Source organism: Anomaloglossus baeobatrachus, chromosome 11 (assembly GCF_048569485.1).
Source record: "Anomaloglossus baeobatrachus isolate aAnoBae1 chromosome 11, aAnoBae1.hap1, whole genome shotgun sequence".
NCBI classification, from domain to species: domain Eukaryota; kingdom Metazoa; phylum Chordata; class Amphibia; order Anura; family Aromobatidae; genus Anomaloglossus; species Anomaloglossus baeobatrachus.
Window position 1 is genome coordinate 194,715,978 of NC_134363.1, and position 27,199 is coordinate 194,743,176.

Sequence of the window (27,199 nt, forward strand, 5' to 3'; positions counted from 1 at the left end):
GAATTAGGCAGGCGGTAGAGCAGCAATCCCTCATTTCTGTGTGAGCTGTGTATGGAAGATATCATCGCAGCTGGTCACCATCCACTACCTCAGAGCTCAGAGACCACTACAACTTGGAGATGGAGCCTGCAGAGGGAAAAACGTGTAAAAATGCAGAATATTAGCTTTAGAATGGCCATACATAGTGTTACCCTCGTACACACAACTTCCTTTTCTCTACAGTCAGTTGATTAGTGTGAAGAAAAGTTCTACAACTATAATATATTATGTGACTTAACTAGTATTGACTTTTTTGACACTTTTGATCAGCCTTTGATAACAAAGGTGCGCGACTAAAAAGCTGTTTGATTATTTTCATCTAAATTCCATGTATTTTAGTGTGCTGAAAACGAAAAAAATATTGAAAAAAAAATACTGAACATTAGGATTTGCCACAAAATGCAAATTTCTTTTCAAGTTTAGTACATTTTTCAAAATTTTTGGTATTTTTTTTTTGATCTTAGGGTTTTTAACCAAATTTAAAGTCAAAATTACTAATAATTCACATCAGTGCATTCAAGATATACAATGCAAAAAAAATATAACTTTCAATGGAAAGAGCTTTCAGAGTGAGCTAATGAAACCTAGCATCAGCATGTTGCAAGCTGGACGCGCCGGCTTGGACATACCCGGGCTTATTTTCTCTTGGTTCTCACCTGTTTACACTTTTTGTTATCTCAGTTTGTTTGCTCGTCATTATTCAACCTTGTTTCCCAAAATTGGCATTGTGGCTCAGCGGAAGTGAATTAAGTCACTTGACAGTTTCTGTTACATTAGTGGTGAATACAGGGTGTCCACCCATATCCTGTCCACCGCCATTAACTTGAGAACGGCGGCAGCTATAGGCATAGAAGTGGTGTCTAGGTATAGTAAAGTAGCCATGTGCTACGCAATGCAATCACCTATAGCGCCACCTGGTGGAAAATAGCGGAGTTAGCATTTTTATCTCGAAAACGGAAAGAGATAGAGAAAAAAGTGAATTACAAAGTTGTAGGGCATCATCAATTCAATACGAATCGACAGCTTGCATACAGAAATGCTATGATTACAACGTGTAAAGCTCACAAGGCTGCGGACGTGAAACGATACCTCATGGAGACCTTGCTTCAAGTCATTGGGTATGGTGGCTGTGTGGAGTGGCCTCCGCTCACCTGACCTGACTCCATTGGACTTCTTTCTGTGAGGTCACATCAAACAGCAGCGACCCCTCCCCCAACATTGCAGGACCTACCACCACGTATCACAGATGTGTGCAAACGTGTCACCTGCCATATTACACAGCGTGCAGCAAGATACAGTATGCTGTGCAGAGGCCAGATGTGCACTGCAGCAAGATACAGTATGCTGTGCAGAGGCCAGATGTGCATTGCATCTGACAATGGCCACTTTGAGCATCAAAGTTAAATGAGCGCCATATGCGTGACCAGCATTCAATGTTTTGGGGGGGGGGGGGGGTCATGGGTTTCATATTATAGCATTTCTGTATGCAAGGTGTCGATTCGTATTGGATTGATGATGCCCTACAATTTTTTAATTCATTATTTTTCTCTATCTTGTTCCGTTTTCAAGATAAAAATGCTAACTCTGTTGTTTTCTACCAGGTGACGCTATAGTTGGTTTAATTGCGTAGCGCATGGCTACTTTACTATACCAAGACACCACTTCTATGTCTATAGCTGCCGCCGTTCTCAAGTTAATGGCGGTGGTCAGGATATGGGTGGACACACTGTATACATTGTTGGAGCAACAGCTGAAAATTACAGACTTTGTGAGAAAGTATCGTTTGCATACTTCGGACTAAAGCTTGGAGATCAAAATAAAGCTTGGGCACCTCATAAAGTGTGCAAACCGTGTGTTGAGAATCTCCGAAATTGTCTCAAGGGTAAGAGAAAAGCTTTCCATTATGGGATTCCTATAGTATGGCGAGAGAAAAAGAACCATAGTGACGATTGTTACCTTTGTTCATGCGATGTGAAGGGGTAAAATTCAAAATGGAAGCATGCCATTTCATACTGCTTCCTTGGGAGAGATATCTAGCTCCGAGGAAGGTGGATTATACCTGAACCAGATGATGAATCCAGTTCTGACTTTGAAGATGATACAAGACCAAAATAGTTTTCCCAGGAGGAGATGAATGATTTGGTAAGAGACTTGAATCTTCCCAAAGATGCCGCTGAGTTACTTGGATCAAAGCTCAAAAGCCGCAATTTATTGCTGCGAGGAGTTGACTGTTTCATGGTTCAGACATCGTGAAAAGGAGTTTGTTCGTTACTTTACCCAGGAAGACAAGTTGGTTTATTGTATCAATGTCGAAGTTTTGATGGGTAAGTTCAAAATCCAATATGATTCAGTGCAATGGAGTCTTCTTATAGTTTCTTCAAAAAGAAATCTTCAAGCAGTTTTACTCCACAACGGTGGTTGTTATGCTTCCATCCCTGTAGGTCATTTCGTACACCTCAAGAAAACGAGAACTTGGAATTGGTTCTTCGTAAACTTAAATATGAAGACTATGGTTGGGGATTTAACAATCTTGTGCATCCTCCTCAGGCAACAAGCTAGGTATAACAAATACCCTTGTTTTCTGTGTCTATGGGACAGTCGAGACAGACAAAATCACTGGACCAAGAAGAATTGGCAGTCGAGGGTGCTCACAGTTGGTAAAAAAAAATGTCCTCCAAGAAACTTTGGTACCTCCCCATAAAGTCCTTCTACCACCTCCCCACATAAAATTGGGATTGATGAAGCAATTTATAAAATAACTTCCAAGAGATGGAGAATGCTTCAAATACTTGGTCACCAAGTTTCCTGGCCTCTTGGAGGCAAAATTGAAGCAAGGTGTATTCGTCGGACCAGAATTAGAAGGCTTATAGCTGATCACGAGTTTATGAATACCATGACAGATCCTCAAAAAGAAGGGTGGATTGCATTTAAAGAGGTCATAGAGAAATTTTTAGGCAATAACAAAGAGCCTGAGTACAAACAAATCGTCGGACGAATGCTGAAAGCATTTCAAGCTTTAGGTGCCTGATGAGATGAACTTGCATTTCCTCCATTCCCACCTTGACATCTTTCCTGAAAATTTGGGAGCTGTGAGTGAAGAGCAAGGTGAACAATTCCATCTGGACATTAAAGAGATGGAAAGAAGATACCAGGGAAGATGGAGACTTGCAATGATGGCAGACTACAAGAAGATACCAGGGAAGATGGAGCATTACAATGATGGCAGACTACAAGAAGATACCAGGGAAGATGAACGCTTCTACTGACCTTAATCTCCATAAAGTGCTGCCTACTCTTAACCCACCATCTTCACAAAGTGCTGCCCACTCATGACCAACCATCTCCAGAAAGTGCTGCTGGCTACTGACCAACAATATTCAGAAAGTGCTGCCGGCTACTGGCTAAACATCTCCAGAAAGTTCTGCCCACTGATAACCAACCATCTCCAGAAAGTTCTGCCTACTCCTGACCAAACATATCAAGAAAGTGCGGCCTGCTACAGACCAAACATCTTCAGAAAATGCTGCCTGCTACTGACCAAACATCTTCAGAGAATGCTGCCTGCTGCTGACCAAAGATTTCCAGAAAGTGCTGTCCTCTTCTGACCTTAATCTCCAGAAAGTGCTGTCCTCTCCTGACCTTAATCTCCAGAAAGTGCTGTCCTCTCCTGACCTTAATCTCCAGAAAGTGCTGTCCTCTCCTGACCAACCATCTCCAGAAAGTGCTGTCCTCTCCTGACCTTAATCTCCAGAAAGTGCTGTCCTCTCCTGACCAACCATCTCCAGAAAGTGCTGTCCTCTCCTGACCAACCATCTCCAGAAAGTGCTGTCCTCTCCTGACCTCAATCTCCAGAAAATGCTGCCCGCTCCTGACTAACCATCTCCAGTGTTGCCCATGCTGCACCTACCATCTCTGGACACAAAGTCTCCAGAAAGACCTGCCCATAGTGAACCTTCAGTCTCCAGATAGACAGGGCCTGGAGGAGGTGACCCTGGCCCTGCTATCTCATGCCCTGGGGAGACATCCGGCAATCATCCTCTTACACAATGCAGATTCCTTTGCTGGGAAATGTCCTGTAACTCTGACTCCAGTGTCAGGTCTGATCACTGCAGAGAATTCTGCCAGTGCGAGAACATGGAGAGGGGGGAGAACAGCTGCTCCTTAACAGATGATGTAGTTTTCTGGCTCTTTAAACCCTGCCGGCTATGGGGAGAGGGAGGCAGAGTGTGTTATAATGAGTGGAGCGAGTCCAATGAGTGTTCCCAGCCCCTCCCAGAAGAGCATGGGCCAGAGATGTATATAAAGCCGTCCGAGAGGTCTGTTCTTGTGAGCTGACAGGTAGCGTAGAGGGGACAGCTCCGGTGGCACACCGGCACAAGTCACTCATTACATCTTCTATATTGGGTCGCTGGAGATGAGTGGATTTCTGCTCTGTTCTTTCCCCTTTCAGTAGATGATTTCCACTTTTTGGGCTCCCGGTGAATGGGTGACGGGCACCATGCACACACATGTGGCTGTCACTTTGCTGCTGGCTCTGGATTTGCTTTTTCTAAGAACTTTTTTGTGTTCTTCTCTGGATGAGGTCCTTGTCACCCCTAAAAGACTGGATCCTGATATAAATGGAAGGCAATATTTCAAGGAAGGCAATGAACAGACTACAGACAAAGGAGTCATTTTCCAGATCTCGGCTTTCCTGGAGGATTTCTATCTGAATTTGAGCCCTGATTCTCAGTTTATTGCCCCAGCTTTTTCCATGCATTTTCCTGGAGCGCTCCCCAAGCCGTCACCAAGTTTCAGACATTGCTTCTACTCCGGAGATGTGAATTCTGATGCGGACTCCTTCGCAGCGCTGAGCCTTTGTGGAGGTCTCCAGGGGGCCTTTGGTTATCAGGGAGTGGAGTATTTCATCAGCCCTTTGAAAAATGGCACTTTAGAGCACTTTCCGCATAGTCAGCAGGAGCCGCACCTGCTGCAGAAAAGAAGAGCACTTTTCCAGGCATCAGAGGGCACATCCAGATGTGGGGTCAGCTCCGCACTTAATCCGGGCATTATGGAGGCTCTGCAGAGATACAAGGGCTCCAAAAAAAGCCCTGGGAATGCTCCCGGCTCCGGGGCTGCTCACCGATCCAATGCCCCCGGCTCCAGGGCTGCTCACCGCTCCAATGCTCCCAGATCCGGGGCTGCTTACCGCTCCAATGCTCCCGGCTCCGGGGCTGCTCACCGCTCCAATGCCCCCGGCTCCAGGGCTGCTCACCGCTCCAATGCTCCCAGATCCGGGGCTGCTCACCGCTCCAATGCTCCCGGCTACGGGGCTGCTCACCGCTCCAATGCTCCCGGCTTTGGGGCTGCTCACCGCTCCAATGCTCCTGGCTCCGGGGCTGCTCACCGCTCCAATGTTCCCGGCTCCGGGGCTGCTCAACGCTCCAGACGCTTTGCTTCCATCACCAGATTCGTGGAGACATTAATTGTAGCCGATGAATCCATGCTCAAGTTCCATGGAGATGACCTGCAGCACTATCTTCTTACGTTAATGGCCACAGCAGCCCGGTTATATCGACACCCCAGCATCCAGAACCCCATCAACATTGCAGTGGTAAAGTTCATGGTACTGACTGATGATGGGAAGGGTCCAAAAGTGACCAGCAATGCCGCCATGACCCTGAGGAGCTTCTGTGCCTGGCAGAGGAAATGGAGCAAAGTGAGTGACAAGCACCCGGAGTACTGGGACACGGCCGTCCTCTTCACCAGGCAGGTGAGCGCAGGCATGAGTGCACTGATACCCGGAGATGGGATGCAGGGTGGTACCGGGGGTTGGGATGCAGTGTGGTACTCGGGGATGGGATGCAGTGTGGTACCCGGGGATGGGATGCAGTGTGATACCCGGGGATGGGATACATTGTAATCATGCAGGGACGGGATGATATCTGGGGATGGGATGCAGTGTGATACCCGGGGATGAGATAATATCTGAGGATGGCATGCACGGTGATAAACCGGGATGAGATGCAGTGTAATACCCGAGGACTGGATGCATTGTGATATCTGGGGGTGGGATGTAGTGTGTTACCCGTGGATGGGATGCTGTGTGATTCCCGGAGATGGGATGCAGTGTGATGCCAGTGGATGGGATGCACTTTGATATCGGTGACCAGGATGCACAGCCGGGTGTGGATGTAGCAGGTTGGGGACTGCAGCAATTCTCCTGGATTGAAACTCCAGTGTGCGGCCACTTCATAGACTCGTGAACCAGCAGTCTCCTCTTAAACTCTCCTCATATAATGTCTCTTCCTTGGCCGGCTCAAGGTTTGCTCTGGAGCAGCTTCATCTCGCCTGTTGCATTTCTTACATCTGGCAGCTTTTTGGTCCCTGTGCTTTGCAAGCAAGATGACCCCCAACTTGTCCCCCACCGCTCTTCTGTGCTGTCGTTCTGTTTTGCCACAGTTGGATGTAGATGTGACTTTCCACCTCTGGTACAGCAGCCGGTCACCGGTGGTCGGTGCCCCCACACTCCCGGGCAATACAGCAAATATGTGCAAAGAACATTTCAAGAGAGAATTAGCCACAATAGATGATCATGAATCTGCCTCCTAACGAGCGTTATCTGCAGGAGACATTAGTGCAGTCTTACTGTCATGAAAAAGTTTGGGCACCCCTATTAATGTTAACCTTTTTTCTTTATAACAATTTGGCTTTTTGCAGCAGCTATTTCAGTTTCATATATCTAATAACTGATGGACTGAGTAATATTTCTGGTTTGAAATGAGGTTTATTGTACTAACAGAAAATGTGCAATCCACATTTAAACAAAATTTGACCGGTGCAAAAGTATGGGCACCCTTATCAATTTCTTGATTTGAACACTCCTAACTACTTTTTACTGACTTACTGAAGCACTAAATTGGTTTTGTAACCTCATTGAGCTTTGACCTTCATAGGCAGGTGTATCCAATCATGAGAAAAGGTATTTAAGATGGCCACTTGCAAGTTGTTCTCCTATTTGAATCTCCTATGAAGAGTGGCATCATGGGCTCCTCAAAACAACTCTCAAATGATCTGAAAACAAAGATTATTCAACATAGTTGTTCAGGGGAAGGTACAAAAAGTTGTCTCAGAGATTTAAACTGTCAGTTTCCACTGTGAGTAACTTAGTAAGGAAATGGAAGAACACAAGTACAGTTCTTGTTAAGCCCAGAAGTGGCCAAGAAAACTATCAGAAAGGCAGAGAAGAAGAATGGTGAGAACAGTCAAGGACAATCCACAGACCACCTCCAAAGACCTGCGGCATCATCTTGCTGCAGATGGTGTCAATGTGCATCGGTCAACAATACAGCGCACGTTGCACAAGGAGAAGCTGTATGGGAGAGTGATGCGAAAGAAGCCGTTTCTGCAAGCACGCCACAAACAGAGTCGCCTGAGCTATGCAAAAGCACATTTGGACAAGCCAGTTACATTTTGGAAGAAGGTCCTGTGGACTGATGAAGCAAAGATTGAGTTGTTTGGTCATACAAGAAGGCGTTATGCATGGAGGCAAAAAAACACGGCATTCCAAGAAAAGCACTTGCTACCCACAGTAAAATTTGGTGGAGGTTCCATCATGCTTTGGGGCTGTGTGGCCAATGCCGGCACCGGGAATCTTGTTAAAGTTGAGGGTCGCATGGATTCAACTCAGTATCAGCAGATTCTTGACAATAATGTGCAAGAATCAGTGATGAAGTTGAAGTTACGCAGGGGATGGATATTTCAGCAAGACAATGATCCAAAACACCGCTCCAAATCTACTCAGGCATTCATGCAGAGGAACAATTACAATGTTCTGGAATGGCCATCCCAGTCCCCAGACCTGAATATCATTGAACATCTGTGGGATGATGTGAAGCAGCTGTCCATGCTCGGCGACCATCAAACTTACCTGAACTGGAATTGTTTTGTAAACAGGAATGGTCAAATCTACCTTCATCCAGGATCCAGGAACTCATTAACAGCTACAGGAAGCGACTAGAGGCTGTGATTTCTGCAAAAGGAGGATGTCACTTTTATGTTGAGGTGCCCATACTTTTGCACCGGTCAAATTTTGTTTAAATGCGGATTGCACATTTTCTGTTAGTACAATAAACCTCATTTCAATCCAGAAATATTACTCAGTCCATCAGTTATTAGATATGTGAAACTGAAATAGCAAAAACCGAAATTGTTATAAAGAAAAAAGGTTAACATTAATAGGGGTGCCCAAACTTTTCATATGACTATGTGGAGACATGCAGAGGTTTAAGTCTGGGCTAAGTTCCAGCAAATGAAAAGTCAGCGTTTGATAAAATGCAGGAAAAACGTTTTTTTTTTTGTCTTGTTTGTTTTTCATAAAATGTGACAGAATTTTCTAGGAATGACCCTGAGCGAGGCTTGAGTGTGGAAGAGAACAGTGAAGTGAGTGGTGGCAGCCAGTGCCAGGCAGCTGCTGTCAAGGCTGAGAATGGACACATCAAGGCTTTAGATGCCCTCAATCAGAAGGTGGAATGGCACCTGTCAGTCCGTGCTTAGTATACTGTGTGCCAGGTCAGATGCTCGGGTATAAAGCAGGGCTGGGGAAGGAGCAAGGCTGGGGCAGGGCAAGAGCAGGGCTGGAGTGGGGCAGGAGCAGAGCTGGAGTGAGGCAGGAGCTGAGCTACGGCAGGGACTGAGGCAGGAGTGGGGCAGGAGCATGGCTAGGGCAGGGACTAGAGCAGGGCTGGGGTTGGGCAGGGCTGGGACAGGGCAGGAGTGTGGAGCAGACCAGGGTTGGGGTAGAAGAGGAGCAGGGCTGGGGTAAGACGGAGCAGGGCTGGGGTAGGGCACGGGCAGAAGCAGGGCTGGGACAGTGCAGGAGCAGGGGTGCGGTAGGGCTGGGCAGGAACAGAGCTGGGGTAGGGCTGGGACAGAGTAGGTCTGGGGTAGGGCATGAGCAGGGCTGGGGTAGGGCATGAGCAGGGCTGGGGTAGGACAGGAGCAGGGCTGGGGTAGGGCATGAGCAGGGCTGGGGTAGGGCATGAGCAGGGATGGGTTAGGGCATGAGCAGGGCTGGGGAAGGACGGGCAGAAACCGTGCTGGGGCAGGGCTGGGGCAGGGCAGGAGCATCATTGACAGCTGGGTTGGCTCAGGACATGGTCCCAGATATGAGTCAGACGTCCTGACAGACGGAGGCCTCTGATCATGACATGGAGGCTGAAGCCCTGTTTAGCTTGTATCTATAGGCAGAGTGGTGAGCGAGGTCTGGAGACTGCTGTTATCTATACCAGTGTGCGGAGACAGAGAACTTTACTCCAGTACCCATATCCTGGAGGCCAGGGAGGACTGGTACCGCACAGATCAGGGATATCAATACCACAAGTAGTACCGCAGCAAGGATCACCAGCGACGAGCATTGCGCATGTCATCCAAACCCTGCCTGCATCTGTCCAGAAATTAAAATCAAAAACACTTCCGATTATTGAGCCCCAAGACTTGCTCTTGTGTTTCACTTAATTTTTTTTAGTATGCCTTGTCTGAATTACCTGGACTTTCCACCTGGGTACCTGACCCCTGAACACTAACACCACCGATTTGCCTGGTGTCTACAATCTCTGAGTGGTGGCATATACAGTTGTGCACAGAAATTTACACACCCAAGCAGATTTTTAGCTTTCTTGGCCTTTTTTTCAGAGAATATGAATGATAACACAGAATCTTTTTTTCCACTCATGTTCATTGGTCGGGTGAAGCCATTTATTGTCATCTACTGTATTTTCTCTTATTAAATCATAATGACAACCAAAACATCCAAATGACCCTGATGAAAAGTTTACACACCTTGGTGATTTTGGCTGATAACATGCACAGACGGTGACACAAATAAAGGTGACATCCTCACCTGTGACCCGTTTGCTTGTAATCAGTGTGTGCATAAAAGCTGAGTGATTTTCTGGGATCCAGACAGATTCTTGCATCTTTCATCCAGCCACTGACATTTCACAAGTCATGGGGAAAGCAAAAGAATCTCCATGAGAAAAGATAGTTGAACTGTATAAAACAGGACAGGGATACAAAAAGATATCCAAGGAATTTATAATGCCAGTCAGCAGTGTTAAAACTGTGATTAACAAATGGAAAATCAGAGGCTCTGTAAAAACCAAACCACGATCAGGTAGACCAACAAAAATGTCAGCCACAACTGCCAGAAAAATTGTTCAGGATGCAAAGAAAAACCCACAAATAACATCAGCTGAAATCCAGGAGTCACTGAAAACCAGCGGTGCGGCTGCTTCAAGATGCACAATAAGGAGGCCCGTGAAGAAAGATGGGCTGTATGGCCGAGTCGCCAGAAGAAAGCCATTACTGCGCAAATGCCACAAAGGATCTCTCCTACAATACGCCAAACAGCCCAGAGACAAGCCCCCAAACAGCCCAGAGACAAGCCCCCAAACAGCCCAGAGACAAGCCCCCAAACAGCCCAGAAACAAGCCCCTAAACAGCCCAGAGACAAGCCTCCAAACTGCACACAGACAAGCCCCCAAACAGCCCAGAGACAAGCCCCCAAACAGCCCAGAGACAAGCCCCCAAACTGCTCAGAGACAAGCCTCCAAACAGCCCAGAGACAAGCCCCCAAACAGCAGAGAGACAAGCCCCCAAACAGCCCAGAGACAAGCCCCCAAACAGCCCAGAGACAAGCCCCCAAACTGCTCAGAGACAAGCCTCCAAACAGCCCAGAGACAAGCCCCCAAACAGCAGAGAGACAAGCCCCCAAACAGCCCAGAGACAAGCCTCCAAACATTCCAGAGACAAGCCTCCAAACAGCCCAGAGACGAGCCTCCAAACAGCCCAGAGACGAGCCTCCAAACAGCCCAGAGATGAGCCTCCAAACAGCCCAGAGACGAGCTTCCAAACAGCCCAGAGACGAGCCTCCAAACAGCCCAGAGACGAGCCTCCAAACAACGCAGAGACAAGCCCCTAAACAGCCCAGAGACGAGCCTCCAAATAGCCCAGAGACAAGCCTCCAAACTTCTGCAACAAGGGAATTTGGAGTGATGAGACCAAAATCAAACTGTTTGGCCACAACCATAAACGTAACATTTGGAGAGGAGTCAACAAGGCCAATGATGAAAGGAACACCATTCCTACTGTAAAGCATGGAGGTGGATCGCTGATGATGTGGGGATGTGTGAGCTACAAAGGCACAGGAAACGCGGTCAAAGGAAAGATGAATGCAGCACATTATCAGCAAATACTGGAGGCAAATTTGCACTCTTCAGTCCGGAAACTGCGCATGGGATGCACTTGGACGTTCCAACATGACAACAATCCAAAACACAAGGCCAAGTCGACCTGTCATTGGCTACAGCAGAATAAAGTGAAGGTTCTGGAGTGGCCATCGCAGACTCCTGACCTCAATATTATTGAACCGCTCTGGGGAGAAATCAAGAAAAGCGCAGTTCATGCAAGAAAGCCCTGGAATTTACAGGAACTGGAGGCACCAAGAAGAATGGGCAGCTTTACCATCTGACCAAGAAGAATGGGCAGCTTTACCATCTGAGAAAATAAAGAGCCTCATCCACAACTACCACAAAAGACTTCAAGCTGTCATTGATGTTAAAGGGGGCAATACACGGTATTAAGAGCTTGGGTGTGAACTTTTCATCAGGGTCATTTAATGTTTTTGGTTGTCATTATGATTTATAAAGAGAAAACACAGTAGTGACAATAAATGTCTTCACCCGACACTGACCATGAGCGGAAAAAGATTTTGTTACCATTCATATTCTCTGAAAAAAGGCAAAGAAATAAAAAAATCTGCCGGGGTGTGTAAACTTTTGAGCACAACTGTAAATCTACATCGCCCTAATGTCCCCTGGTTCCTACTTCTTGTACATTAGATTTAACCTCCTTTTTGATATTGTATTCATGAATCAGGTGGCTCAAGATGAATTGAGCTGCAGTTCCCTGGTGGAGGTGAGGCATCCCCCAGAACATGGAAGGGGCACAAAACATAACAGAGGGAATGGAGGCGACACTCCAGCGTCTGTAACATTTAAATAGATAACATTGTCTCGGACTGTTCCTCACATCTGCTCGAATTCAGCAGTAAATAATTTAAGAAATGGGGACGCCCGGTCCCTGCCTCGCACTGGACATGCCCGGTCTCTGCCTCATACTTGGGGCGCCTGGTCCCTGTCTCGTACTGGGGACACCCGTTCCCTGCCTCGCACTAGAGGCGCCCGGTCCCTGCCTCGCACTGGAGGCGCCCGGTCCCTGCCTCGCACTGGAGGCGCCCGGTCCCTGCCTCGCACTGGAGGCGCCCGGTCCCTGCCTCGCACTGGAGGCGCCCGGTCCCTGCCTCGCACTGGAGGCGCCCGGTCCCTGCCTCGCACTGGAGATGCCCGGTCCCTGCCTCGCACTGGAGACGCCCGGTCTCTGCATCGCACTGGAGACGCCCGGTCCCTGCCTTGCACTAGAGGCGCCCGGTCCCTGCCTCGCACTGGAGGCGCCCGTTCCCTGCTTTGCACTGGGGACACCCGGTCCCTGCCTCGTACTGGGGACACCCGGTCCCTGCCTCGCACTGGAGGCGCCCGGTCCCTGCCTCATACTTGGGGCGCCCCATCCCTGCCTCGTACTGGGGACACCCGGTCCCTGCCTCGCACTGGGAACGCCCGATCCCTGTCTTGCACTGGAGGCGCCCGGTCCCTGCTTCGCACTGGAGGCGCCCGGTCCCTGCTTCGCACTGGAGGCGCTCGTTCCCTGCTTTGCACTGGGGACACCCGGTCCCTGCCTCGTACTGGGGACACCCGTTCCCTGCCTCGAACTAGAGGCGCCCGGTCCCTGCCTCGTACTTGGGGCGCCCCATCCCTGCCTCGTACTGGGGACACCCGGTCCCTGCCTCGCACTGGGAACGCCCGATCCCTGCCTCGAACTAGAGGCGCCCGGTCCCTGCCTCGTACTTGGGGCGCCCCATCCCTGCCTCGTACTGGGGACACCCGGTCCCTGCCTCGCACTGGGAACGCCCGATCCCTGTCTTGCACTGGAGGCGCCCGGTCCCTGCCTCGTACTGGGGACACCCGTTCCCTGCCTCGAACTAGAGGCGCCCGGTCCCTGCCTCGTACTTGGGGCGCCCCATCCCTGCCTCGTACTGGGGACACCCGGTCCCTGCCTCGTACTGGGGACACCCGGTCCCTGCCTCGCACTGGGAACGCCCGATCCCTGTCTTGCACTGGAGGCGCCCGGTCCCTGCCTCGTACTTGGGGCGCCCCATCCCTGCCTCGTACTGGGGACACCCGGTCCCTGCCTCGCACTGGGAACGCCCGATCCCTGTCTTGCACTGGAGGCGCCCGGTCCCTGCCTCGCACTGGATGTCATATTTGGAGGATTCTCAGGGTTCTTGAAGTTCATGGTTACCTTTCCCTTGTGCTTGTTTGCCCTCCTTTCCAGATAAGTCCTGGCGCTGAGGAGTGAGCACAAGTCAGCTCATTTCCTCTCTTCCTATACATTTCCTTACAGACAGCCGCTTATTCTCCAGACAGTGTGCGTCTCTGAGATCTCCATACTCCAGAGATGGTACAGGGAAGCCGCTGCATGATGCCGCTGGTAATAATCAGGACTTGTCCAGTCCCTGTCCTACAATCTAGCAGATGTAATGATGATTTTAGGTCCTTATCATTTTTCGTCATTTATAATTCACTTCTTAGTCACCGAGTACTGTCAGACGGCCACTGGTAACATCCTGGGGGGAGATATGTGTCACCAAGGCTGAGAGCTTCGGTGATGTGAAACCCAGATGTAGACTCCACCATGTTATGTGCTGAGAGGGTTAATCAGCCATGAAAAGGGCCAGGGGTTTTCTGAACAGCCAGAGATGGGTGTGACGCTCATCGCATATCTCTACCCTAGGGTGTGGTCCAGGAGGTAAAATGAAGGGCTGTGGATTCAATCTGTGTTTGGAGGTAGCAGACCTCCAGAGCTGTGCTCACCCTGAGCGGGCGGACCCCGCAGTTATACGGACCGGTGTGAGTGAGGTTATGTTTCTTTATGCTGGAAAGTCTGTATATATTTACTATATTCTGTTCTGGTTATGAAGCGTTTAATGGACCCGCTGAAGATGTAAATGAAGGTCATTCCTCTGTCGACCTCGTGAAGCAGCGGCGTGAGCCGGGCTGCCACAACTAGTGCTCGGAGTGCGGGCAAGATTCCCGGAGAACACGTGTAACTGCTGTAATGTCCGGGGGGAAGGCGGCCATAAGTGTGGAAGCATGAACGGACAAAGTAGTATGATGGGCAAGCAATTAATTCTGCAGCAGCTGGTACAGCAGGAGACCAACAGGCTACTGATTCAGCAGATCCAGCAACAGCCAGGAACAAGACTCAGACATCTCCACCAATAGGAGTAACCCTGAGGTTAGGGATAGCCTAGGGTCCCTATTGTGAGGGATAGAATAGGAGTCCCCTGTCCCTTGCTATCCTCCAGTCACATCGTGACAGTTGTGTGATACTATCGGAAATTTATTCCAAATTTCACCATGATAACCGCACCCCTGACTGACCTCCTCAAGATCGCAAAGTTATCGATGCCCAACTGGACATTACTTATTCTGTGCTGATCCTGAGTGACCTCCTGTATTATACTCCAGAGCTGCACTCACTATTCTGCTGGTGCAGTCACTGTGTACATACATTACATTACTCTGTATTATACTCCAGAGCTGCACTCACTATTCTGCTGGTGCAGTCACTGTGTATATACATTACTGATCCTGAGTTACCTCCTGTATTATACTTCAGAGCTGCACTCACTATTCTGCTGGTGCAGTCACTGTGTATATACATTACTGATCCTGAGTTACCTCCTGTATTATACTTCAGAGCTGCACTCACTATTCTGCTGGAGCAGTCACTGTGTATATACATTACTGATCCTGAGTTACCTCCTGTATTATACTTCAGAGCTGCACTCACTATTCTGCTGGTGCAGTCACTGTGTGTGTATATACATTACTGATCCTGAGTTACCTCCTGTATTATACTTCAGAGCTGCACTCACTATTCTGCTGGAGCAGTCACTGTGTATATACATTACTGATCCTGAGTTACCTCCTGTATTATACTTCAGAGCTGCACTCACTATTCTGCTGGAGCAGTCACTGTGTATATACATTACTGATCCTGAGTTACCTCCTGTATTATCCTCCAGAGCTGCACTCACTATTCTGCTGGTGCAGTCACTGTGTACATACATTACATTACTGATCCTGAGTGACCTCCTGTATTATACTCCAGAGCTGCACTCACTATTCTGCTGGTGCAGTCACTGTGTACATACATTACTGATCCTGAGTTACCTGCTGTATTATACTCCAGAGCTGCACTCACTATTCTGCTGGTGCAGTCACTGTGTACATACATTACTGATCCTGAGTTACCTCCTGTATTATACTCCAGAGCTGCACTCACTATTCTGCTGGTGCAGTCACTGTGTACATACATTACTGATCCTGAGTTACCTCCTATATTATACTCCAGAGCTGCACTCACTATTCTGCTGGTGCAGTCACTGTGTACATACATTACATTACTGATCCTGAGTTACCTCCTGTATTATACTCCAGAGCTGCACTCACTATTCTGCTGGTGCAGTCACTGTGTACATACATTACTGATCCTGAGTTACCTGCTGTATTATACTCCAGAGCTGCTGACTCGCCCACCACAGGGCCTTAGGTGACTCAGTGTCAGGCCGGACTAGTCCGGGGTAGTCAGCGGTGGCGGTTCCCGATTCCGTGACCTTGGCGGAGTCAATTCAAAATGTGGCGGTATTGGGGAGGTGATGATAGTGTTTATATGAATATTCGTGACGCCACCTGTGGTAATTTGCAGCTATGGAGCCGCAGCTGCTGGAAGGGGCTTCCGGGCTGGTGTTATGGCAGCGGAGGTGTTTCTTGCTCTCCACAGGTAGAGCGGGTACCCCGGGGCAACCTTTGGTGCTTGGTAAAGTCTATGGTGTCTGTTAACGAGGTGCAGGATAAAGCAGATGACACAGGGCTTGCAGTTCAGATGTTTACTCACTGTTCAGTCTCAGTACTGCAGTAGATCGGTTACCCACGGAGTGCCAGGATCCACTGTCAGGGACCTCCGCCGATCCCAAATAGGTCAAGGGTCAGTCCCGGTTCACCTCTCTGTGTCCTTTCTCTGGCTGTCTCCCAGCGCTCAACTGTTTTTGGATTGTCTTGCGCCTCCACCACAGGGTCTGTACAAAGGTGGCTGACCTCAGTCGTATCTTGCTCACCTTCAGGCTATGTCCGCACGTTGCTTTTTACCTGCTTTTTCAACTGCAGCGTTTAATGCCAAAATGGATGTGTTCTGCTTTTCAAGCAAAGTCTATGGGAATTTGGGTTTCTTGTGCCCACTATGCAGTTCAAACTGCAGCCTTTTTGTTCATAGTATCATAATTTTTAAGGTTGAAGGGAGACTCTAAGTCCATCTAGTTCACCCCGTAGCCTAACATGTTGATCCAGAGGAAGACAAAAAAAAAACCCCAATGTGGCAAACAAGTTCCAATGGGGAAAAAATGTCCTTCCTGACTCCACTTCTGGCAATCAGACTAGTTCCCTGGATCAACACCCTGTCATAAAATCTAATATACATAACTGGTAATATTACATTTTTCAGGAAAGGCGTCCAGGCTCTGCTTAATGTTAGTAGTGAATCCCTCATTACAACATCATGCGGCAGAGAGCTCCATAGTCTCACTGCTCGTACAGTAAAGAATCCTCGTCTGTGATTATGATTAAACCTTCTTTCCTCAAGACGTAGCGGATGCCCCCGTGTTCCAGTCGCAGGCCTAGGTGTAAAGAGATCTTTGGAAAGGTCTCTGTACTGTCCCCTCATATATTTATACATTGTGATTAGATCCCCCTAAGCCTTCGTTTTTCCTGTCTTGGTATTGCAGCCCCCCCATTCCTCTAATAATCTTGGTGACTCTTCTCTGCACCCTCTCCAGTTCAGCTATGTCCTTCTTATATATCGGTGAGCAGAATTGTACTGGTTGCAGAACTTGTTGCAGAACTTGTTGCAGAACTTTGGACAAAAACTCAGCTTTGCATTGCAAAACCCAAATGGCAAAAACAATTGACATGTCAATTGTTTTTGCCATTTGCGTTTTGAACTGCAAAGCTGAGTTTTTGCCCAAATTTCTGCCAGAAAAAGGCTGCAGTTTGAACTGCATAGTGGGGACAAGAAAACCAAATTCCCATAGACTTTGCTTGAAAAGCAGAACACATCCATTTTGGCATTAAACGATGCAGTTGAAAAAGCAGCAAAAAAGCAGGTAAAAAGCAACGTGGACACATAGCCTCACCGGGGATCTGTGGCGGGTAGTGGCCCTAGGCGCCTGCAACGATCTGCCAGGCCTTCGGTTTCACTTTAAGGACATGTCTTTCTTCCCTTAGTCTAGGGACCGTCCCTGATTTGCAGCCTGATCCCTCCACCCGATCTTTCTAGTGGAACAGGTCACGGGACAATTGCCCTGGAATCTCTTCTTTCGGTGTGTCACCTGGGCCTAGCAAGACCCCAGGATATCCACCAGGAACCTCCTTCTGTCTCTGCCTTCTCTATCTGCTGTCCTCTCCTGACAGCCACCTCCTCACTCCTTCTCACTCACTGCCTGACAGACTAGTGATGTGTCGGTCGCGATTGATCCGACACAAAGATCCGGCTCCCTGCTGTGACTGACAGGAACCGGATCACCAGTGTGAGCCAATAAAATATCTAAACGTCTCTTTTCGCCGTCAAAACCCCGCCCAACCGCGGCTAAAGTCCGCCTAGTCAGCAATCTAATTGGCCCCTTGTAAGTGGGTGGGGTTTAGCCACGGATGGGCGGGGCTTTGGCGGCGTTACTATAATCTTAAATATGTGAACACATATTTAATAAGGAGTCGAGAACAAGCTGAAAGATCCGGCTCTTTTTGGTGAGTGGAGCCATGGGAACCGGATCACCAAAAAGAGCCGGACTGCCCATCACTATGACAGACTGACTAAACTTGAACTTCCTAGTTCCCTTTTTCTACTCACTCTTTCTGACTCCTCCCACACACACCCTGGCTAGGCCCCACCCACACCATTGGGACCAATGAATGGGACTTACGGCCCCATGAGCTAAACATCTATGGGGGTTACTGCCACTATCCCTGACCCTGTGTATGCCTACCAATTGGTGTGTGGAAGTTTGATCTGTGAACCGGAAGATGACCCCATTCTTACCCGGAATGGGATACCACACCTCTGGCTGAGGGGCAATATCTCTGTGGCGACGGAAGCCTCAGGGGCGCCACACTGCACTCACTATTCTGCTGGTGCCTGATGTCGGAGACACTGTTTCCTCCATGTTAGATCCTCCGTCCAGTTATCAGGGGAGGTGTTTTGCTATCAGTATGTGCCAGGACTGTTCTCTCTTCCCCGGAGCTGCGCTCTTGTTCTGTGATCAGGCTCCACTCCTCATGAACTCCTCCTCCGGGGTCAGACATCTGTTCATCTCCTCCAAGAATAACCAGTTATTGTCATGTTACTATTTTGTGGGAAGACTGTGAGATTGTGTAGGAATGTCCGGGGTCCGGGGGCAGCAGCGCTTCCCCAGCATCACTGGGCTTGGGTCCATGTTCTGCAGAATGTGATGCCAGGTCCTGGAGTCGTCAGTGGAGTCCCCGGCTCCTTATATACAATGTGCCGTACATACAATCGATGATACAGGCAGCGAGTCACTCCGTGCCGGTGAGTAAAGACAGAATAATCCACAGGAAAAAGCTAATGACACATCAGCCAACAAAAAGTACAAAAACAGAATGGGATTACCATAGAATACAATAAAGTGTCATAGAAAGTAAAATATCTGCCCCCAACATGGTCCAAGACATCCGCACATGGACCACAAGTGATCAGAAGCCCAATAATACCAGCAGGAGGAAGATTCGGCAATCTGGAACCATAAATGGCTAATGCCAAACCCTGATATACCAAGATCACACAACAAAACTACAGAGGACAGAAGAACAAAGACCTGCCAAAATATAAGAGAGCCAGGTATGGTACACAGGAGGCCGGCGATCCGGGCAACACACGGGGGCTGCGTGCTGCAAATGCCACAGGAAGAACGAGGGCATAGTCACCAATACCGGGTCACAACATTAATACATGCAACAATGCCATGCAGAGGCCGCGCAAAATAATCACCCACAACTACAAGCTATGGGGTGTTCCTGAACCGCCAGAACCACATGGGCTCATGGTAGCCCCTTCTGAACTAATATTCTCTGAATCTTTCTTCTGGCTCCCATGTTCTGTTTCAGGAACTCTCCGTGGCTGTGGTGTCCTGTACCCCAAAATGATTCTACAACCCCTGGCAAAAATGATGAACTGCCCCTCAGGGTATACGGCGGAGAGATTTCTTGGATGGCAAAGGAGATCAGACATCAGATTGGGGCAGATCCTACAGGGCAACGACTTGCCCTCTTTTGTAGACCTACAGTCTGCATTCCCGGGAGACGATTGAGGTGGCTCGAATATATCCAACCTCGCTCCTTTTGTGAAATCCTGTCTGAAAGGGGGGCGGCCCCCCTCTCTAGGCACGTCCACCCAGCTTGAACGTATATTTTTGCGGGGTTCGCCTCTGTCACACCAGATCTCCCTCATGTGATGAACAGAAACCTTCACTCTGGGGATCCTAGTCCTAGAAGATGGGAATCGGAATTAGACTTCATCCTCTCCGATGATGAAAACCAGAAAGCGTACGTGTTCTCCCACAAGATCTCAGTAGCATGCAATGCCTAGGAAAAGAGCTACAAGTTATTGGCAAGATGGTGCCAATGTCCGGCCAACCTGCATAGAGCCTTCCCCTCGGTCCCGGAGGAGTGCTGGTGCTGTGGCTCAGATAGGGGCACGTTATCACACATTTGGCGGGGATGTAACAGAATATCCAATTTCTGGATTCAGGTTTTTACAATCTACAACCAAATGACAGGAGAAAACATAGCTCCCTCATTGGGGCGTCAAAAAAAGTGCCTTTTGCCGTTCTTTTTGATTGCGGCCAGAGCAGTCATCCCAAGACACTGGAGGTCCACAGTGATCCCTGGAATGGGGGAATGGCAGGCGGAGCGATGTCATCTGTGCTATATGGAGGAACTCTCATCTTGTGTTACGGGCTCAAATGAGAAGTTTGTCAGACTCTGGCAGCCGTGGATCATGTTCAAGGAGTCCCCTGCCTTCAGGGATCTGTTCCAGTGACAGCGCACTTATAACTCCCCTTTTACCTCCCTCCCTAGCCCCCTTGTGAATGTTTTCCCCACCCTTCCTTTCTCTCTATTCTGCTATCGACACACTGTCTAACCTAGCCGCTTTCTAGTATGGTATAACATACAGATCGGTGGGCTTAGCTATGCAAAAGCAGAAAATGAAACACTATAGCAACATGTAAATACGAAACTGTCACAAGGGCTGGGAGACCAAGAGATCGAGCAGATAAACTAGCAAACCCTAAATAAAAGTATATATTGGTCAGTAAGTGTATTATGAGGGCTATATATGTACCAAGGGCAGTGGCCCACCTATGGAAACTGTAGTGGCGAATCCTCTCTTCTCTTTTTTCTGTATGTATGTTATATGTTCTTCTTTTGAAAAATTTCAATAAAAACGGATCGGATTTCAATAAAAACTAACACCTGCATCAAATAAGATCTGCTCATTAGTCTGCATCTAAAAAGGAGTGATCACACCTTGGAGAGCTGCTGCACCGAGTGCACTGATATGAATCATGGCTCCAACATGAGAGATGTCAATTGAAACCAAGGAGATTATTATCAAACTCTTCAAAGAGGGTAAATCATCACGCAATGTTGCAAAAGATGTTGGTTGTTCAGTCAGCTGTGTCTAAAATCTGGACCAAATACAAACATGGATGGGCCGGTGTTGTGCAGTGCCGTCTTCCTTTTGGATGGACCGGTGTTGTGCAGTGATGTCTTCCTTTTGGATGGACCGGTGTTGTGCAGTGACGTCTTCCTTTTGGATGGGTTGGTGTTGTACAGTGCCATCTTCCTTTTGGATGGTCCAGTGTTGTATGTGACGTCCTGGACTAGCCAGGTAGTCACAGACATAACACCACACACCCCCCCCCCCACCCTAGACAGTTACAACAGTCAGACAAAAACCCTTGTTGCCTCCCTCCAGGGTCTGATGTCCACACCAGGGGGGGCGGAGCCAGGCGGTTGGCCCCACCCACCGAGGAGTTCACAGGCCTGGAGGCGGGAAAAGCAGTAGTTCAGTTTAGGAGGTGAAAGTGAGAGGACACAAATTGCAAGTGTCTGGGTAGGAGCCCAGGCACTGACAGCAAGGTTGGCAGATGGTGGTGTCCGTCTGCACAAGTTAACGGAGCTCTGCAGAACCGTAGGACCGGGGTTGGGCGGTGGCCCACAGGTACCGAATCGGGGACCGGAGTGAAGTTAAACACACAGGCAGGGCCATCGGACCCCGACTAGGCTTGGAGCCGACGACGACAGTCAAATCCGAGTGTGACAGGAACCCCAGGGGTTTCCTAACAACCAAGACCGGACAGAAAGCAAAAGTCCACACCGTGAGGATATACAGCCACCGCCACAGGCTAGAGATCCAAGAGCCAGCGCCTGCGGGCAAAACGGGCTCCTACGGCACCTATACGCCGGAGAGCGGACTACCGATGGGCAACCACAGGAGTCAGAACATTCTAACAGGTGCAGGGAAAGACAGCCACCATCAGCCGTCCAGGGAGAGCACAACAACACTGCAGCCGGCTGCGGGACCCGTCCATTCGGCCGTTTTGGTTTACCAGAGACTCTGTCATTGATTGCCTGAGTGAGTACACCAGTGCCGTCCGGCACCGCGCCGCTCTGTCCCTGCAACCCTGCACCCCAGCCATCCAGCCTCCCCGTCACACCACCGGGCCCCGGGATTACTAACCCCTGCCCACGGAGGGGACAACACCCTAGCTGCTCCCTACCATCTCTCCCGGGATCCCTGTCATCAGCAGCGGTGGTGCCATCATCACCACGTCCCGTGGGTGGCGTCACGAACTCTCTCCCTAAACAAACCATCCCTTTTTCACTCACTGGTGAGGAGCGCTGCTCGAGTCCCCGGGTCCGGCCCACCGCTTGAGCCACCGAGCAGCAGAAGCCCTGGACCCGAGTGTGGCGAGTGCGCCCCTCCGCCCGCGACATTGTACAGTGCCGTCTTCCTTTTGGATGGGCCGGTGTTGTACAGTGCCGTCTTCCTTTTGGATGGGCCGGTATTGTACAGTGCCGTCTTCCTTTTGGATGGGCCGGTGTTGTACAGTGCCGTCTTCCTTTTGGATGGGCCGGAGTTGTATAGTGCCGTCTTCCTTTTCGATGGGTCGGTGTTGTACAGTGCCGTCTTCCTTTTCGATGGGTCGGTGTTGTGCACTGCCGTCTTCCTTTTGGATGGGTCGGTGTTGTGCAGTGCTGTCTTCCTTTTGGATGGGTCGGTGGTGTACAGTGCCGTCTTCCTTTTCGATGGGTCGGTGTTGTACAGTGCCGTCTTCCTTTTCGATGGGTCGGTGTTGTACAGTGCCGTCTTCCTTTTCGATGGGTCGGTGTTGTACAGTGCCGTCTTCCTTTTCGATGGGTCGGTGTTGTACAGTGCCGTCTTCCTTTTCGATGGGTCGGTGTTGTACAGTGCCGTCTTCCTTTTCGATGGGTCGGTGTTGTGCACTGCCGTCTTCCTTTTGGATGGGTCGGTGTTGTGCAGTGCTGTCTTCCTTTTGGATGGGTCGGTGTTGTACAGTGCCGTCTTCCTTTTCGATGGGTCGGTGTTGTACAGTGCCGTCTTCCTTTTCGATGGGTCGGTGTTGTGCACTGCGCACTTTCTTCTGATTTCATCTAGTTTTTCTACCCTCTGATTTGAACTCTCCTCGGCCTCCTTTATTTCTTTGGGACCTGGTTGGTGCTCGGGGTCACTGTGAACCCTGCATTTTGCAGTTAGGTGGCTTTCACACTTGCGTTGTTTTGCATCAGTTGCAATCCGTCGCCTTGATATGAAATATTTCGCAGGATTCAGTTTTTTTCCCTATAGACTTGTATGGGCGACAGATTGCGACTGATGGTCTTGCGTTGCAGTCGTGGAATGACTGACCGCCGGGCGGCAGCGACGCAGCATGTAGCGTTTTTCGGAGCGTCGAAAGAACGCAATGTGCAGGATTCCGTCGGCATCCTTCGTTTTTATAATGGAGGTCTATAGGAGCGGAATCCGTTGTAATGCGTCACTGGACAGATTCCTGTGACGGATCCGTCATTTACCAACTGAGCATGCTCAGATGAGTAAATTCCGGAAAACAAAAAAGCTGCAACAGATCCGTTTTTTTGCAGCATCATTTGCATCAGTTGTGGCAGTATCTGCAACACATCTGTTGCATCAGTCACACAAAAGATTGCAACTGATGCAAAACGACGCAAGTGTGAAAGCCGCCTACATCTGTTTTCACCTGCACGGACGGCATTTGTCTTCCTGGCATAACATGGGATGTCTGATGCCCTGGAGGAGTGCGATTGGTGAATCTGTGCATCCCACGAACAATCCATTATTGTTATGTCTGCTATTGTGTATGTGTGCATTGTTCTGCTGATATGCCTTTGGTGGCAAAAGTTTGCAGCAGAACTGAAATTTCATCGGGAATAATTACTAATAGGAGCCGCGTCCTCTGTAGCATTCTCCATAAAAAATCCCCACGGAGGAGGCAATAATGAAGGGGAGACTAGAAGAATGCGCATAGACATTACGGCACCTACAGCACAGAATCGCGCGGGCGGAAGTGTGCGTGTGCGTGTGCCTGGCCTCCACTCAACTGTTCACCAAGTGCAGGATCAGGCAGGTAAAACAAGAGATGCTCAGTGCTACAGCCCTGTCATCCCGTCAGTGTGCCCGCCACATATTACCTCAGCATCTGTATTATTCTGTATATATACACTGCACAGTACCACTTGTCCTGCCCTGTATACTGGGTGTAATCCTCAGTATCTGTATTATTCTGTATATATACACTGCACAGTACCACTCCTCCTGTCCTGTATACTGGGTGTAATCCTCATTATCTGTATTATTCTGTATATATACACTGTACAGTACCACTTCTCCTGTATACTGGGTGTAATCCTTAGTATCTGTATTATTCTGTATATATACACTGTACAGTACCACTCCTCCTGTCCTGTATACTGGGTGTAATCCTCATTATCTGTATTATTCTGTATATATACACTGCACAGTACCACTTCTCCTGTCCTGTATACTGGGTGTAATCCTCAGTACCTGTATTATTCTGTATATATACACTGCACAGTACCACTTCTCCTGTCCTGTATACTGGGTGTAATCCTCAGTATCTGTATTATTCTGTATATATACACTGCACAGTACCACTTCTCCTGCCCTGTATACTGGGTGTAATCCTCAGTACCTGTATTATTCTGTATATATACACTGCACAGTGCCTCTTCTCCTGTCCTGTATACTGGGTGTAATCCTCAGTATCTGTATTATTCTGTATATATACACTGCACAGTACCACTTCTCCTGTCCTGTATACTGGGTGTAATCCTCAGTACCTGTATTATTCTGTATATATACACTGCACAGTACCACTTCTCCTGTCCTGTATACTGGGTGTAATCCTCAGTACCTGTATTATTCTGTATATATACACTGCACAGTACCACTTCTCCTGTCCTGTATACTGGGTGTAATCCTCAGTATCTGTATTATTCTGTATATATACACTGCACAGTACCACTTCTCCTGTCCTGTATACTGGGTGTAATCCTCAGTATCTGTATTATTCTGTATATATACACTGCACAGTACCACTCCTCCTGTCCTGTATACTGGGTGTAATCCTCATTATCTGTATTATTCTGTATATATACACTGTACAGTACCACTTCTCCTGTCCTGTATACTGGGTGTAATCCTCATTATCTGTATTATTCTGTATATATACACTGTACAGTACCACTTGTCCTGTCCTGTATACTGGGTGTAATCCTCAGTATCTGTATTATTCTGTATATATACACTGCACAGTACCACTTGTCCTGTCCTGTATACTGGGTGTAATCCTCAGTGTCTGTATTATTCTGTATATATACACTGTACAGTACCACTTCTCCTGTCCTGTATACTGGGTGTAATCATCAGTGTCTGTATTATTCTGTATATATCCACTGCACAGTACCACTTATCCTGTCCTGTATACTGGGTGTAACCCTCAGTATCTGTATTATTCTTTATATACACTGCACAGTACCACTTCTCCTGTCCTGTATACTGGGTGTAATCCTCAGTATGTGTATTATTCTGTATATATACACTTTACAGTACCACTTCTCCTGTCCTGTATACTGGGTGTAATCCTCAGTATGTGTATTATTCTGTATATACACTGCACAGTACCACTTCTCCTGTCCTGTATACTGGGTGTAATCCTCAGTATGTGTATTATTCTGTATATATCCACTGCACAGTACCACTTATCCTGTCCTGTATACTGGGTGTAACCCTCAGTATCTGTATTATTCTGTATATACACTGCACAGTACCACTTCTCCTGTCCTGTATACTGGGTGTAATCCTCAGTACCTGTATTATTCTGTATATATACACTGCACAGTACCACTTCTCCTGTCCTGTATACTGGGTGTAATCCTCAGTATCTGTATTATTCTGTATATATACACTGCACAGTACCACTTCTCCTGTCCTGTATACTGGGTGTAATCCTCCGTATCTGTATTATTCTGTATATATACACTGTACAGTACCACTTCTCCTGTCCTGTATACTGGGTGTAATCCTCAGTATCTGTATTATTCTGTATATATACACTGCACAGTACCACTTCTCCTGTCCTGTATACTGGGTGTAATCCTCAGTATCTGTATTATTCTGTATACATACACTGCACAGTACCACTTCTCCTGTCCTGTATACTGGGTGTAATCCTCAGTATCTGTATTATTCTGTATATATACACTGCACAGTGCCACTTCTCCTGTCCTGTATACTGGGTGTAATCCTCAGTACCTGTATTATTCTGTATATATACACTGCACAGTACCACTTCTCCTGTCCTGTATACTGGGTGTAATCCTCAGTATCTGTATTACTCTGTATATATACACTGCACAGTGCCACTTCTCCTGTCCTGTATACTGGGTGTACTCCTCAGTATCTGTATTACTCTGTATATATACACTGCACAGTGCCACTTCTCCTGTCCTGTATACTGGGTGTAATCCTCAGTATCTGTATTACTCTGTATATATACACTGCACAGTACCACTTCTCCTGTCCTGTATACTGGGTGTAATCCTCAGTACCTGTATTATTCTGTATATATACACTGCACAGTACCACTTCTCCTGCCCTGTATACTGGGTGTAATCCTCAGTGTCTGTATTATTCTGTATATATACACTGCACAGTACCACTTCTCCTGTCCTGTATACTGGGTGTAATCCTCAGTACCTGTATTATTTTGTATATATACACTGCACAGTACCACTTGTCCTGTCCTGTATACTGGGTGTAATCCTCAGTATCTGTATTATTATGTATATATATACACTGCACAGTACCACGTCTCCTGTCCTGTATACTGGGTGTAATCCTCAGTATCTGTATTATTCTGTATATATACACTGCACAGTACCACTTGTCCTGTCCTGTATACTGGGTGTAATCCTCAGTATCTGTATTATTCTGTATATATACACTGCACAGTACCACTTCTCCTGTCCTGTATACTGGGTGTAATCCTCAGTATCTGTATTATTCTGTATATATACACTGCACAGTACCACTTGTCCTGTCCTGTATACTGGGTGTAATCCTCAGTATCTGTATTATTCTGTATATATACACTGCACAGTACCACTTCTCCTGTCCTGTATACTAGGTGTAATCCTCAGTATCTGTATTATTCTGTATATATACACTGCACAGTACCACTTTTTCTGTCCTGTATACTGGGTGTAATCCTCAGTATCTGTATTATTCTGTATATATACACTGCACAGTACCACTTCCCCTGTCCTGTATACTGGGTGTTATCCTCAGTATGTATATATACACTGCACAGTAC

At 48.1% G+C, this 27,199-nt stretch overlaps 1 protein-coding gene across 1 annotated transcript in view; it reads left to right on the forward strand.

Annotated features, from left to right (window-relative positions):
* Window positions 1-4,396: 4,396 nt before the first annotated feature.
* The window catches only part of ADAMTS15 (ADAM metallopeptidase with thrombospondin type 1 motif 15), a 153,722-nt gene continuing 130,919 nt past the window's right edge, over window positions 4,397-27,199 (forward strand). The window contains exon 1 of the mRNA XM_075328662.1: window positions 4,397-5,791. Coding sequence (XP_075184777.1) covers window positions 4,493-5,791 — 1,299 coding nt within the window. The 5' untranslated portion in view covers window positions 4,397-4,492. The remainder of the gene's footprint in view (window positions 5,792-27,199) is intronic.